This window comes from Artibeus jamaicensis, unplaced genomic scaffold, assembly GCF_021234435.1.
Source record: "Artibeus jamaicensis isolate MK-2021 breed Jamaican fruit bat unplaced genomic scaffold, CSHL_Jam_final scaffold_614, whole genome shotgun sequence".
In the NCBI taxonomy this organism is placed as follows: domain Eukaryota; kingdom Metazoa; phylum Chordata; class Mammalia; order Chiroptera; family Phyllostomidae; genus Artibeus; species Artibeus jamaicensis.
Genome location: NW_026522050.1, coordinates 439481 through 454446, shown reverse-complemented (window position 1 = coordinate 454446; position 14966 = coordinate 439481). Strand labels below are relative to the sequence as shown.

Genomic DNA, 14966 nt, shown 5'->3' with positions numbered 1-14966 from the left:
TGCTTCTCCCACACCCCATGTCCCATCTCAGCAGATCCTGTCTGCTTCACCTTCAAAACAAATCCAGGACTGGACTGGTCCTCACCGCCTTCTTTGCCACCCACCTGCCTCTGGCCCCTGCCACTGTCATCTTTCTCATCTAGACTGTTGTAACCACCTCTTCTCTGGTCTCTCTTTTGCCCCCTCCATCCTGTTGGAGGGGTCCTTGTGAAACCTGAGTCAGGTTCAGTCAGATCCAGCAACTCCCTTTTCAGGACCCTCAAGGTCTCCACCTCACCCAGAGGAAAGGCCAAAGCCCTCACCACATCCTCTGGGCCTAAGTGATCAGCCCCCAAACTTCTCAGACTGATCCTTCCCCATCGGCCCCTCTTCTCCAGCTGCTCTGGCCTCCTTCCTGGCTGTTCCCGAAACTCACCAGGTTCATTTCTACCGGCGCGCCTTTGCCTGGGCTGTTCCCCAACCTGGAACCCTCTCCCTGCAGGATCTGGACGCTCTGCCTCTTCACCCCCTCGAGTCTCAGCAAAAGCATCAGAGTCCCTAACTGCCCCACCTCCCCGCCCCCAACGCTGGGCTCCCTGGCCCCTAGTCTTGTTCCGGTTTTCTCTTTTGCATTTACCACTATCTAAAGTGGTAAATATTTTTGTTGGCCTGTATCTCTCAGTAGCCTGGGCTTCTCAGACTCGGCACTATTGCTCTTCAGGGTTGAGCAATTATTTCTTCTATGTGCTTTGTAGAATGTTTAGCATCATCTCTGTCTTCTACCTAGATGCCTATAGCGTCCCTCCAGGGGGACAATCAGAAATGTCTCTAGACGTTGTCAACTATCACGTCTCCTGGGGGTGACATTGCCCCCATAGAGAACTCCCGCTCTAGGCGACTGAGGTTCCTGAGGGCAGGGTCACTGTCTTGTTCTCTGTTGAATGAATGAAACTCAGCTAAGCGAGGAACCTGGCTCAGGGCAACACATGGGCAAAGCTGGGATTCTGCCTGAGCCAAAGCCACTTGCTCCCCACACTCGCCCAGCCCTCCCCAGAAGTCAGACCATCCTAGAACTGGAAATCAGCAAGCCTGCTGCGGATGGGGAAACTGAGGCCCAAGGAATCTCAGAGTGAGCCGACAGCAGGGCCGGGACTCAGGCCTCCCAATTCTTACTTTAGTTCTCTTGTTGCTGCAGTGCCCCGAGGAGTCATTTGAGCACAGTCTGCAAGTTGGCTGTGACATCGAGGAATGAGGATGAGAGGAAGGCGTGACAGGAAGGAGGCACAGACTAGACAAAGGGACTGAGGTCGAAGAGCTCAAGGTATGTCTGGAGAACCCTAGGTCTCCACTGCGCTGGAGTGAGGGACACTTAGCGGGCCAGCAAGGAGTGAGAGGCGGCTGAAAGGCTGGCCTCTGCTGGGGGGGACAAGGGGGAGGAGAGGGGGGTCCCTGTGGCTGGTGTGCTGGGTGGAGAGGGGACCGGAGGCCAAGGACCAGTGAGGAGGTTGTTGCAATAGCCTGCGAGAAGGGAGGGAGCTGGCTGGAGAGCTGGGCAGCAGGGCGGGCCAGGCCGGGGGAGGCAGCCTCTGGAGGCTCCTTAGGGGCTGGCCAGAGCCTGGTCCAAGGGTGTGGCGGGCCCAGTCATGATTCGGGCAATGGCCAGAGCTGGGGCGTCTGAGGGGAGGCTGCACGCTGTCTGGCTAGTGGGTGGGTCAGATCAGAGGTCAGGATTCCAGCCTCTGTTGGTCGGGTGAGGGGTTGGGGGGCAGGCAAGGGAAGCAGGAGTAGGAGGGTCAAAGGCCAAATTCCAGATGGTCTGGCTAGGCCTACTTGCAAGTGGAGGGAAGCAGGGGTGAGGAGGAGTGGGGTACACCTAACCCAACGAGACTAAGGGTTTGGTAGATAGAGAATGAGACTTGGAGACATATCTGGGTGCCCAGTGTGGGTCGGTGCCTGGCACTCACCTGCCCCATCTGGGTTGGGAAAGATGAGGTTGAGGCAGCCCAGGAACATTTTGCCTTAGTCAGGATGGAGGGTGGGGCACAGCGTCGGGGATCTGGTGGGGAGAAGGTAGACAGGGGCTGGCCGCGGTTTTACTCTTCCTGTTGGCCCTGTTCAGCCTGACTCATTTTGGTTTCCCCATTGCACAGAGAAGATGCTGATAGATGCAATAAATGCCCAGAGGATGGGTTAGTGTATATATGGATGGATGGATGGATGGATGGATGGATGGATGGATGGATGGGGGGGTTAAGTAAGAGAACAGTGAATGGATAGATGGATGGAAGGGTAGGTAGGCAAGAGTAGGAATGAGCAATGGATGAATGGGTGGTAGAGAGATGGATTGATGGATGGATGTAGGAATGAGTAAGTGGCTGGACGGATGGATTCTAAGGGGATGGGTGTATGGATGGAAGATGTTTAGACGCAGGGTTGGATGCAGGGATTCAGGCAGAAGTGCTAATTCATAACTAGCTGCCATCTCAGTAAACAGCAATCTCAGAATGTGACTCTTTGGATCTGTGGGAGTGAGGCCCAGGTGGGTGGGACAGCTCGGCCACCAGGACAGGGACCATATGTGATGCTTACCACACAGTCTGATTTCTCTGTTGGGTCCTGTGGCCAATGTGTCTCCCTGGCTGGGGTGGGAACAGCTCGGGATGCCAGGCTTAGCTTACATAGGGGTCAACAGGCTGGGATTCCCTGCTCTGATCTTGGCCTTTACAGGGAGAGCTCACCTCCGGGGCTCATGAAAACAGAAGCCCCCTTCCCCAGAAGGAGCCTTGTCTTCCAGCTACTGGGCCAAGCCGGACGGTGGTTTTGGATGCAGTGTGTGGGCCCGTGGGGGTGGTGGTGAAGGCACCCTGCAGAGGGGCTGGCCTGAAGAGGGCGCAGTGGAACACCCAGGATGTGGGGGTCGAGTGTGATCGGGGCGCCCCCTGGGCAGGCATCCGAGAGCGCTTTGGCACGCCCCACTGCTGAGCCAGCACATCGCTTTGTGTACAAGTCACCACCTTTCCTCCTTTTTCTTTTATCCCCATCCCCCCACCTCCCTCCATTTCTAAATTCTTCCCAAACCACTCCAGCCCAGGGCTGTCAGGAGGAAAGGCCTGCTGGTGGGATGGGTGGGAGGCCCCCATTGGGTGGGAGCAGCAGGAGAGGAGATGGGAGTGGTCCCAGCTTCGGAGTGGGGAGGGATGAGAGTCTGGGAGGGGAGAAATTTTGGCCTCGTGTGTTTCTGGAGGGGAGAGCCCCCTGGGAAGGTGGGGGTTCAAGGACTCAACAGGGTGGGAGAGACAGGCTTCGGGAAGTTGAGGCCCAGGAAGGAACTGTGTCTGGGCTTGACCTCTGAGACAAAGGGTTCTGACGGCCGGAGGGGGCTGGGGTGTCTTTGCCATGGACAGAGACTATGTGTGTGTACTTGTGGGTGTACCTGGTGTTCGTGCATGACCTTGCACATGTGTGTGTGCTTGCACAGGCCCAGCATTGCTGGTGTGCACAGCTGGGTGGTGTGTGTGTGCGTGTGTCCCCACAGGCCTGCACCTGTGCCTGCAGCTGTGAGGGGAGAAGCCTATGGCTGCTCCCAGACAGCCCAACCCGGGCCCAGCTGGACCCCAGTCCCTCTCCTGGCAGATGCCTAACTTGAACATCTGGCCACATCTGCCCATAAGGTAGGGAGTCCTGAAGTCCCTATCAGAGCTGGAAGGGCCCAGCCCTCCCCTTCAGCCCAGACAGGGACTAGGCTTGCACCAGGTCACATGGCAGATGAAGGCAGAGTGGGGACCATCCCTGAATCTCCCAGGGACCCTAGGCCAGGACAGATGCTCTCCTGGCCCTCACTGTTCTGTCCTCCCTCTGGTCCTTTGGCTATGAGACTGGCCCTGACCCGGCCTTACTGTGCGCTCCAGGGAAGACCTCGCTGGCCTTTCTCCGGCCACAGCATCCCTGTGTGTGTGGGGGGCACCTGTGGGAGAGGACTCTGTCCCTGTGGTGTCTGGCAGAGGCCTGTGACCTACGGTGACCAACTCATCCCAGTTTGCTGAGGACTTTCCTGGTCTCGGCCCCGAGGTCCCCTGTGCTGGGAAGCCTTTCGCCAGGGTGCTCCCCTCTCTTCCACGTCCTTCCCACTGCTACTCAGTCTTAGCCGCACCTCTGGAACTTTCCCCTTCTCTTCCAGCCCAGCACCCTCTTCTTCCTGCCCCCTCACTGTCCCCAGGGACTCGGAATGCAGAGCCTCTTCCTGTCCCTGTCCCTTCCCCTTCTGTGTCAGGCGCCTCCATCTCCTGTCCGTCTCTGGGTCTCTCTCCACGCCTCTTCCCAGAATTGCCACCTAGTTGGTTTCTGAAGTCTGTCTCGCGGTTCTCGGCCCACTTCCGTGTCTCCCCGCCGCCTCTGGTGTCTTGCCCACTCTATCTCCCCAATCCTATCCCAGGGTCTCTGCCTCACCACCTTCCCTGGGTGGTCCAGACCCCCCTCCTCTCCCCCTGCACGCACACCCGGGGCTGGCTGGGGTGGGAGCCAGGTCTGGGGGCTGTGACCGACAGGGAAGAGAACCCAAGCAGACATGATATTTATGTTAGGACTTCAAAGTGGAGCAGAGCCCGAGGCAGGGCTGGTGGGGGCTGTCAGGGGTGGGAGGCTGTGGGAGGGTGTCAGGCAAAAGCCAGACTCAGGTCAGCTGTGGCCCCTCCCTGGGGAAGGTCTCCTTGGTGATACATCCCTCCCACGTGGGACACTGAAATTCAGAGCAGGGACAGAATGGGCTATTTTGGTTCAGAGTTCCAAGAAAGGGACTTCCTGTGCTCTGGCTGTGCCCGAATCCCCATCCTTTCTTCCTGTCGTCCTGGAGGGGTAGCTGGGTCCTCTGAGCCCCAGCTCAGCCTGGGAGGCAGGGGGCTCGGCGGGTGCAGGAGCAGAGGGCTCCACCTCTGCAGGAGAGCCCCCCTGGTGTCTGCCGCCCTGCCTTCTCAGCTCTCTGGCAGAAGCCTCTCCTGGCAGGGCAGTGAGAGGCTGTAACCCCGGCGGCTGACTGGGCCAGGCGGGTCCAGCCGCTCAGGGCCTCTGAGGTCCACTCAGACTGAGAGCCCAAGGGGCCAAGATGGCTGTGAAGGTCACCCCACCCCTGCCCCCACCCTTGGCCTAACCCCTGCTAAAGACACCCAGCTGCTGGGACTGGGGTCAGGGGCCTAGGCCTGGGTGGGAGGGGCCCATTGTCTCATCCCAGGCCTCCCTCCATGTCCTAAGCCTCTCCCAGGAGCAAGGCCCAACAGACACCCCTTCGGGCTGGGCCACCCCCTCAGGAAGCCCCTCTCCCAGACTAGAGGCTTGCTCTGGATCCAACCCTCTGGGTCTGAAGGCCACCCAGGCCCCCAAAGCCCCAGCCCCTGGGCCTGTCCCCCACCCCCTACTCCAGATCCTCCCCAGGCACTTCCGGTGAACCGGTGAATCACCAGGGCTGGAATCTGATGAGCTCAGGCCTCCCCACCCAGTGCTGTCGGCTTCTGCCTGCTGCCTGGCCCGTGGGGGTCTTTCTAGCAGCTCATAGACCTCACCGGCACCCACCATGGGGCGGGGTGCTGAGCAGGGCCAGGGACAGGTCAGGGCTGGGAGTGAGAAGGGCTTGGCTGTGTTCCTCACGATTAGAAGCATAAAGGGCATGTGTGCATGTCTGTGTGTGCTGCTGGGTCCGTGTCTCTGAATGTGCCCATGTGTCTGTCTTTCCCGTGCTTGCGTGCCGTGCCTGAGCCTCAGACGGGGCTGTGGCAGCAGCAGTCCTGCCTGGGCAGGCAGGTGCCTGTCATGAGGTTCCTTTGCAGCAGGTCACCACATGTCTCCATGTTGGCCTGTCCCCGTGTGTGTCAGGGAGTCACATTATGAACGGCAGAGGGAATATCTGGGGGAATATCTCTGAGTTTGCCATTCTAGAGCTGTTTATGGGTCAGGGGAGGGCCCATGTGTGTCCCTGTGTCCCACCCTGCAGGGCACGAATGATAGCAGTGTCAGGGTGCTCCTGTTCAAGTTGAGAGTGCCCAGGTGTCACCTACATGCCCTGCCAAGGCGAGTCAAGGCGCTTGTGTGTGTTTGGTTGTGGGTGTGAACAGGGAGCACAAAGCCGTGGCAGGGTGTTCAGCGCTCTGTGGTGAGGGTGGGTCAGGGTGTGGCTGTGGGTCTCAACGGCCTTCCTGCCCCCCCCCCCCGGAGTACGCCCTTAGTCCTGCCCACCAGCCCGACTCCTGAGCCCACCAGGCCCGTAAAGCCTGGGCAGTAGGTGGCCCTTTCCTCAGCCCTTTCCCAACCTCTGTTCTTAGGGTCCTCGATTGCAGGACGGTGCCCAGGCCCCAACTGCAGCAGGGCTGCTTCCTTCCTGGCCCCGGGCTGGGTGTGGGTCCTCTGACTGCCCTGGGTCCCTGGGCGGCCTCAGGTGAGAAGGGGACCTGACCTCTGACTGGGAGCAGGGCATGCTCGCTCGCCCCCCCTGGCGGTAGCTGTGGAGAACGCACAGCCCGTGCCTGAGGAATTGAGGAACGGTTTAGGCTGCCTTCTCGCCATCAATCCCTGGGCATGTACTTACTAAGTGCCAGGCATTGTTCTAGGCCGCCGACAGCGGGAACAAGACCAACATGGCTCTGACCTTCTAGTGGGGAAGACAGACAATAAACAAACTCACCCATAGAACTACGGTGACTCCAGAGAGGTGATAAGGGCAGCACTGCCAAGTGAGGAAATGACTCGAGCTCCTCAAAAGATCCCGACGTTAAGGCCCCAGCGTGGTGCTGCAACAGTGGGTGGTAGGCTGGGGTGGGGGAGGGCGCAGCACAAAATCCGAGCGCAGCCGGCTCTCAGTTACGGCTGGGACCACATCGGTTTCCCTCTGGCTGGGGCTGGGGGTGCTTAGCGCTTGGCCCACACGGATGCTGCATAGATTGCTCAGTGGATAAGTAAATAGCCCTTCTGTTTTGGAGGATTGTAGAGCCAGAAGCTCCACAGACCCTGGCGTCCGAACCCTGCAATAAACCACTTGCCCGAAGCAAGCCTTACTTTCCTCACCAGTAAAGTGAGGATAAAGAGACCAGTCTTAGACCAGTCTTTCATTGTCTCCCCTGCCCCTGTATCACGCAAGGCCCTTGGTTATGCTGATTTGCCTGGCCTGGACCCCTGACCAATCAGAATCTCTCGAGAAGACTCAGGCAGGGCCTGAGCCAGGGCTGGGGGCCTGCTGGATTCCCAGAGCCTGGAAATAGGACTCTGCAGGGGAAGGGGTGGGGGGAGGCCCAGAAGCCTCAGTCATCCCTGGTTTTGCTGAGCACCCCCTGCAACCATTCCAGGTCCTTCTTCTGGAACTGAATTTGAAATGTGCTGTGTCTTGTTCCCAGAACCCAGCCCTCCCTTAACCTCCTAGCTTCCTAGCTCATTGCCCTTCACTCGTTTATGTTTTTTAATTTTATTTATTTTTTAGAGAGAGGGGAAAGGAAGGAGAAAAGAGGGACAGAAACATCAATGTGTGGTTGCCTCTCACACTCCCCCTGATAGGGGCCTGGCCTGCAACCCAGGCATGTGCCCTGACTGGGAATCAAACTGGTGACCCTTTGGTTCACAGGCTGACATTCAATCCACTGAGCTGCACCAGCCAGGGCCCCTTCACTTTCTTTTTTCCTGACCAGGTTTTATTACACGAGATGGGAGCTCTGTCCTTCTTGGCTGCTCAGCTCCTCTCTCTTCCCCTTGGCACGGATGTGTGTCCCCACCCTTTTCTTGATCAAATTTAGGGCCCGCCTGTCCTTAGAGACCTGAGCATCTCCATGGCGTGACAGGGAACAAAGCCACACCTCTCGGATCATGTCCCACACAGACAGGGTGTGCTGGGCGAGGCGCCTGCGGCAGTGGCTCACATTTGCAGTCACCTTGTGGCCCCGAGCCATGGTTGCTGCCCTTCACTTTTTTTTAAGACTTTATTTTGAGAGAAAGATAGATTGGTTGCCTCTTGCACGCCCCCTACTGGGGATCTGGCCTGCCACACAGGCATACGCCCTGACCAGGAATTGAACTGGTGACCTGCCACACATCTCGGGGCCGCCTTTCACTCATTATCAAACTCCAATCAGTGAATAGTGTGGACTGAGTGCCTGTGGAGTGTCAGGCACTGTGCAGGGCCCTAGGGATGGGCGTGGGATAGGGAGGAAGGGCACACAAAGGCCCAAGGGGAAGCAGGGTTGCGTGAGCACGCACGTAAGGGGGAAGGGAAGCGCTGCTGGTGGCCTAGTGAGAAATTTGGGAGCCCTGCCCCTGGGCTGCTTCTGGTTTGTCTGAAATCCCAATGCCCAGGATTTCCACCTTCCAGTCATCGTGTTGGACTTGTGGGCCGATGTCCTCTGGTGCACAGCACCTGAAGGAACACCTCTGTGACCAGCAGGGCACAGTTCCTTTTCCAGAGTGGTCCCTGTGGGGCTGGCTTTGTGCCGTTGCCTGGTGGCTGGGTGCAGGAGTGCAGCCCATGACCACCTATGCTGTCGAGGTCCTGGAGCCACCTCCCCCGCCCCTGCATGTCACCACTTCGCAGCTTCCTGGACCACACACACCCCCTTGTGGTTGCTGCCAACATTTGGTTTGCTCGCAGCTGCTGCTTGCTCAGCTGAGCCTTGAGGGTTCACTTATTGGTGGCTTGGAGTAGAGGCCTGGAGGGTGTAGTTGGAACCTGATGCCCTGGTTCGGGTGGGGGAGCCCCTAAAGGCCTGCTGTGTGACATCTTAGCAGTCACTCTCCTGCATGACCCCCTGTAAAGCTCTCATGAGGTCCGAGAGCCCCCGCGCCCTCTGTTTTGGAAGCCCGTCTCCCCGTCCCATCCCCTGCGATGCCAGAGGGCCTAGGAGGCCTTTCCATCTTGGGGAAAGACTGGAGCTTGGGTGCTTGTCCAGCTTCAGGGCGACTGGAGGATGTCACCCTTTGGAAAGTGCAGACAGCAACCCCTGGAGGGACAGGGAGGCCATGTCCACACCTCAGCTCCTTCCCTCCCCTTTCCCGTAGTCTGAAGTCTGCTTTGCATCCATTTGGACTCCTGCAAGTTTTCTAGGAGACGGGAAAACAGGACGGCAGGGCACCCTCACTTTACAGGTAAGCACACTGCGGCTGGAGGAGCTAGGGGTCTGGAACGGGGCTGGGGCCCCGAGCCCTCGCTGCCTCCTTGAGTCTTCCTGACGCCCGGAAGTAGGTGGAGCCCTTCAGGGCTGTGCAGCCCCCAGCTTGGAGGGGCTGCCTGGGCAGCGGCGCCTCCCCAGCTGCTGGAGGTTGGGCATGCTCACCACTGCGGGTTGGCTGGCAGGGCTACAGCTGGGCTAAGAGGATAAGAGGCAAAGGGCCTTGGGCCCTTGGTCCAGGGTCCCCCACACCTGCCCAGCTTTACTCGGATGCCCAGATGTGGCCAGTTCAGGCACTCCGCCAGCACGTGGGGTCACAGAGGCAAACATCAGACAAAGCTGATGGCAGACACAAGTGCCGCCCAGGTGAGAAGGCTAAGGGGGCTGTGGCCTTCCTCAGTGGGGCTGATGGCTCGGAAAGGCCTTCCCAGCAGGCTTAGAGTTTTCTGCCCCAAATGACCATTCTGTCCACTCCCAGTTACTCCTCTGCTGCCCGGCTTCCTTCAACCTCTGGCCAGCCTGGTGAAGCAGGGCCTCCCCTGGCCTGGCTCTCATCCTGCTCGGTGGTCGTCTCAGACTCTCCCGTGCTGTCCCTGGCGCTGGCTTTGACCTCGATGTCCCCATCTCCTCGGCCCCCTTTCTCCTCCTCCCTGCCCCCTGCCTCTGGCTTCCCGCTGCCCTCCTCTGTTGCCCCCTCCAGCGAGGCCCCCGGTGTCTCAGGCTGCTCTGCCCGGCGGCGGTAGACGAGATAGCCGGTGGTGTGAAGTCCGTGGGCCAGGGCTCCGGGGGCCAGGTGGTGGTAGCCCTGCTCCTTATACAGGAAGAGGCCGAAAGTGTCCGGCTGGGCCACTCGGAACTTGGTGGCACAGAGCTGGTTCAGGGTGGCAATCGAGGCCCCTGGGGGCACGGCGATGGTCTTGGAGGTGCAGCCACTGCTGGGGTCCTGATAGGCTACTCGGAGGAGGTGCTGTGCAGGAGGACGAAGGAAACGAGAACTCAGCCCTGCCTGGCATGTATCTGGCTGCAAAGCTCGAGACCCCAGTTGAGGGTCTGCAGAGGCAGGGTGGGCGGTGTAGATCCAGTGGTGGAACCAACTGGAAAAAGCTTTTTGGACAAGGTGAGCTCCAAGGGGGCCCCGAGGAAGGGGGAGACGTGGTTGTTCGGCGGGTCATGCTGCAGGCTGGAAGGGTGGCCCCAGCAGGCCCCCACAACCCAGCGTTCACGCTTAGACGTAACTAACTAACTAACTTGTGCCTGAGTGCTTGCGTGGCAAGAACTCATTTAATCCTCACACCAGTCCCAGGAGGTAGGTGCTATTGTCCCATTTTATAGATGAGAACATTGAGGCACAAGTTAGGTACTAAACCAGCCCAAGCTCCCCAAATCAAAAAGTAGGAGAGCCAGGATGTGAACCCAGGCCAGGAAGGGTGGAGAGGAGGGTGAAGGGCAGGAATGGTGTCCGCGGTCTGGGGACACCAGGACCGAGCCCGGCTGGGAGGGGGATGGGAGCCTGGGCTGAAGGCCTGAGTCTAGGGCAGGGCAGGCCCCCGGTTAGGGGCTGGAAGCCAGGATATGGGACTTGAGCCTGCCACCTGTGTCCCTGTCCCTCCCCATGCCACATCTCGGTTTCCTCATCTGTGGAATGGGGACAGGATGGCCCTGTTTCTGTGCAGATTCAGGGCTGGGCCCTTGGAGGGCTGAGCCCAGCACCAGCACATGCACTGTATTCTCTCTAGAAAGGCTGGCTTTGACATCTGCTCGGCACTGTTCCTACTGCATCGTGCTGTTCCTACGGCAGGGTGACGCAGGGCCAGCCTACGTCGGCCTCACAGTGCGGGGTGGACAGAGTAGAGGCCCCGTTACCTGGAAGCTGTGGGTGGCGGGCAGGTGGCGCTGCTCCCACAGGCTGAGGGAGCGCTGCAGCTCCTGTGAGGGGCTCAGCGGGAGAGGGCGGGCCTGGCCCAGGCCGCTCAGCAGGGCCAGGCTGGCAGAGAGGCTGGTCAGGTAGTAGCCACCTGGGACACAGGGGAATAACGCAGCTCAGCGTGGCATTTGGTGACGTGTTCTCTCTGCCCCTTCCTGCTCACTCGGGCCATGCAAATGCTAAGGCGCTCCAACCCCACTCAGACAGGGGGTGGCGAGTGTGAGGGGTCCCTCACCCTCTCCGGTGAGCAGGGTAGGCTCCAGCAGCTCTGACATGTACTCGGCCTCCAGCAGCAGCTCAGGAAGGTCGCAGTGGGCCAGGACCAGGCTCAGCAGTGGGAGGAACTCGTCGGCCCCCGCGCCCTCTCCTGTGGGTGGTGGAGAAGGAAGTGTCAGGCTCCTCTGGGGCCCCAGGGCCAGAGTCCAATCCTTGTCCCAGCATGTGACTCTCCCTCCACGTGCCTGGCCTTGAGCAATGGGGTCTCTATGGCAACCCTGAGCAGAGGCTGGGGAGAGGATGCACTACAGTCTGGGCCTCAGTTAGACCACTCGTGAGATGAAAGGGCTGCACCCATCTTTTCTGCTACTTGGCCTGTCCTGGAATCTGCCTGGGAGGTGCTTCTGAGAGCAAGCGACCAGTGGGAGGTGGTGGGAGGGGACGCACCCCAGTGGGTCCTCAGGGCCGTGTAGAGCAGCTTGCAGGCCTGCAGGAGCCTCTTGACCTGGGCACTGGGTGAGTAGGTGCGGAGCAGCTGCAGCAGCTTCTGGCGCACCTGCTCCATCTCCACCGGGGAGGGCAGGCTCAGGTGGGACCCGAAGGCTCCAGGGCCCTGGGCCCGGGCCAGGCGAAGGCCGTCAGCGAGGCGGCCCAGGGAGCCATCGGCAGAGAGTCGGCGCTGCAGTCGGGCCACCAAGGTAGGCCGGAGAGGCTTGAGCACCAAGCGATGCAGTGACTTCTCCAGGACACGCTCTACAGAGCAGAAGCAGGCAGGGGGTCAGGGGAACCAGGGTGGGGTGGGGGTCGGGGTCCCAAGCAGAAGGGGCATAGTCCAGGAGGGACGGGATGAAGAGGAGGAGGAATCTTGTGAGACAGGAGAGGGAGGGGAGAAGTGGGGGAAGGTGAAATTCACCTGAAGGGTGGGGAGAGGAGAGGCAGGCTGGTGCCGTGGAGAGGGGTGGGGTGTGGGACAGAGTTGAGATTATGGAGAGACGGGGCTGGACCAGCGAAGGCCAGGGCTTGAGTCTCACCCAGTCTGTTGGGCGGCAGCAGCTTCTCCGGGCCCAGCTCAGCGCTCAGCATGGCCCGAGCCCTGCTCATTGCCTCACGGATGCCCTGCAGCTCCTGGGGCTCGGGGCCAGCCCGCACCTGGGTCAGTAGGTCCTGTACCAGCTGGCCCACAGCTGTGTGGCGGTCTTGCATCAATGCTGAGGCTGCCCGGCCCACCTGCCGCTCGGGTGCCAGCAGGGAGCAGAAGGCAGCGCTCATGGACCGAAGCAAAGGCCGCCTGCGGCTCAGGCGGGGTGAGGTTGCCGGGCTCCCTCGAGGCCCCTGCGTCCCCTCCTCTTCCTCGGAGCTGCTGGGAGAGCCACAGTCTACCTCCTGGAGGGAGGGCAGGGGAGGGAGGCTAGGGCCGGCACCCCCTGGCACACGGTACCCCACTGAGCTCTCTCTCCGCAGCAGCTGGCGAGGGGGCAACCTTTCTGCCTGGTTGGGGGCTGCCCCCGGCAGCACCGGGACAGGGGGAGGCGGCACAGCAGGCGGAGACAGGGGGCTAGAAGCCTCTGTGGATACGCGTACTTTGAAACTCCTCTTGAATTTCTCCCGCTTGGTAGGTCCCAGGTCTCCTGGGAACAGGGGGTTGAAGAAGCACAGGGCGGCTCCAGTGCCCTGGTCCAGCTCTTGCGGGGACCGTGGCTTCAGCCGGGGCAGCAACGGGCCTTCGGGTGGGCCTGGTCGAGCCTTGGTGTTGAGGGAGGAGCTCCAGAACTCTGAGAAGAGAAACCAACTGGGGCCTCGGGAGGGTCAGGGAGTGTGCCTGACGGAGGGCCAGGCACAGACTCAGGTCACGTGCCCAAGTACCTTCCCTTTCCCCCTTGGCCTCAGTCTGTCCGTCCACGCAGCAGGCAGCAGGCAGCAGGGGAGCCCTTACCGATGCCCAGATGGGAGATGGCTTCCAGCTCCTTGTGGGTGGCTGCCTGGTGGATGGCCCTCGGGAGCTGAAGCTGGAGGAGAAGGATGTCCCTGAGGCCAGAGAGGGGGGCAGAAAGTCAGGAGTGTGGGATGCTTGACGCTTTGGGGGACAGGGTGTCCCGAGGACACCAGGCTCACCGGGTGTGGCAGTAGGCACAGATGAGCTGGACTAGGTCTGGGAAGACGAGCTCAGATCCCTCCAAGGAGACGCCTGAGAGATGGGAAGCAAGGCTGTGCTCTGGGGACTCCCCCTGCGCCCAGCCTCTGCGTCCAGCCCCTTCCCTACAGGCCAGTCCCTCTCACCCCCAGGGCTCTCCTGGATGTAGTGGCTGGAGACGAAGGAAGGGCCGCTGGCCTCTGGCAGCCGCACGCACAGGGCTTGGCACTGGCGAGTGTTGGATTTCCGCACCAGGAACGTCTGAGAATGGATGAAGAGGCTCCAGACCTCCATGTCCAGCCCTCCTCCCTCCCATCCCTGAAAGTAGGGGACAAGACTCACCCCTGGGGGCTCGGTCCTCAGCACGTGCAGCGCGGCCGCTGCGTTGGCCCGCAGCTGCAGCCACACTGGCCGCGTGAGCAGCAGGCGCTCCCGAAGGCTCACAGTGCGCCCAGGCCGCTGGGGCCCACCCGTCTGCCCTCCACCGGCGTCAGGAACGTCATACAGTGGGTCCTGGGATGGCCTGGAGGCAGGTACCAGACCTGAGCCGGCCCTTTCCCCACTTCTGCCCCTTGGATAGACCCTGCTGTGCGGTCCCTCCCAGGCCCACAGGGCTGCCCTTCCAACTTCACTAACTTTTCTCTCTCCAGGTGCCCAGCCGAGGAGGAGCTCGAAGGGCTGGGGGCTCCAAGGCCTGCTCCGGGATCCCCAAGGCCTGCTCCGGGATCCCCAGTGCTCTCCATGGCAGGGCGCTCCTTCGGTTACTCCTGGGACTCAGGAAGACAAGCCAGCCCCCAAGGCGAGAGCACATTCCCGACGGTGAGTAACACTTCCTGAGGGCGGTGCGCCCTGTCACACCCGCCAGTTAACTCTTGTGTGTCCACTCAGCCCTGGCAGTACTTACTTCCTCTCTGTTCTGGGCCCAGCCTTGGGGGGCAGGATCCTGTCCATGCAGGTACCACTCCGAGGACCCCAGCTGCGGCCCCAGCTGCGGGACTACCACCTCCACACAGGGCTTCCCGCAGCAGCCGCCTCAAACCGCAGGAGGGAGGGAAGGGGTTAAGCATCACTTGCCTCCTCCCCAGGGGCCCAAGCCTCGCCTTTGGGGCACCTTTTAGTCTGTGGTGGATGGCTCTTCTGTCCCGGCCTTGGGGTCAGCCTTGGGAGAGTGCCCCCTACTGATCACAGATGACTCATCCCTGAGCCTGATGGGTTTTGGGATTTCGGGTTGCCATGGAGAAAGGATGCCCTGTCTCCATGGAAACTAACCCCTTTGCTTAACTGAGATTCTGGGGGTGGTTCTAATGCTCGGCACTAAACAGGGGGGAGTCTGGCTGTGGGGAGTCAGCACACTGCACTGCTGCTGGCTGCCTCCCACGCACACGGGCCCTGCCTTGTCCCCTGCCAATGGCGGCGCAGGTGCAGACGTGACCCAGCCTCCAAGCATGGGGCACCCCGCCCCCCTCCCCGTCGGACACGTGCTCCGCCTGTGCCACATGTTACCAGGTGGGCAGCAGGAGAGGGGCCGTGGAGAGCCCCCCTCTCCCCAGTCTACACCCCAAGTCGAGTGGGTAGGCTCCTGCTG

At 60.7% G+C, this 14966-nt stretch overlaps 1 protein-coding gene across 1 annotated transcript; it reads right to left on the bottom strand.

Annotated features, from left to right (window-relative positions):
- Positions 1-7444: 7444 nt before the first annotated feature.
- On the bottom strand, positions 7445-14746 carry RIN1 (Ras and Rab interactor 1). The gene is made up of 10 exons (XM_037135278.2): positions 14018-14746; positions 13724-13904; positions 13528-13642; positions 13363-13435; positions 13184-13275; positions 12282-13022; positions 11698-12003; positions 11270-11401; positions 10974-11125; positions 7445-10077 (listed from the first exon to the last, which is right to left on the bottom strand). The coding sequence occupies exons 1-10, from the start codon at positions 14122-14124 to the stop codon at positions 9589-9591; spliced, it is 2388 nt and encodes a 795-aa protein (XP_036991173.2). The 5' UTR covers positions 14125-14746; the 3' UTR covers positions 7445-9588.
- Positions 14747-14966: the final 220 nt, after the last annotated feature.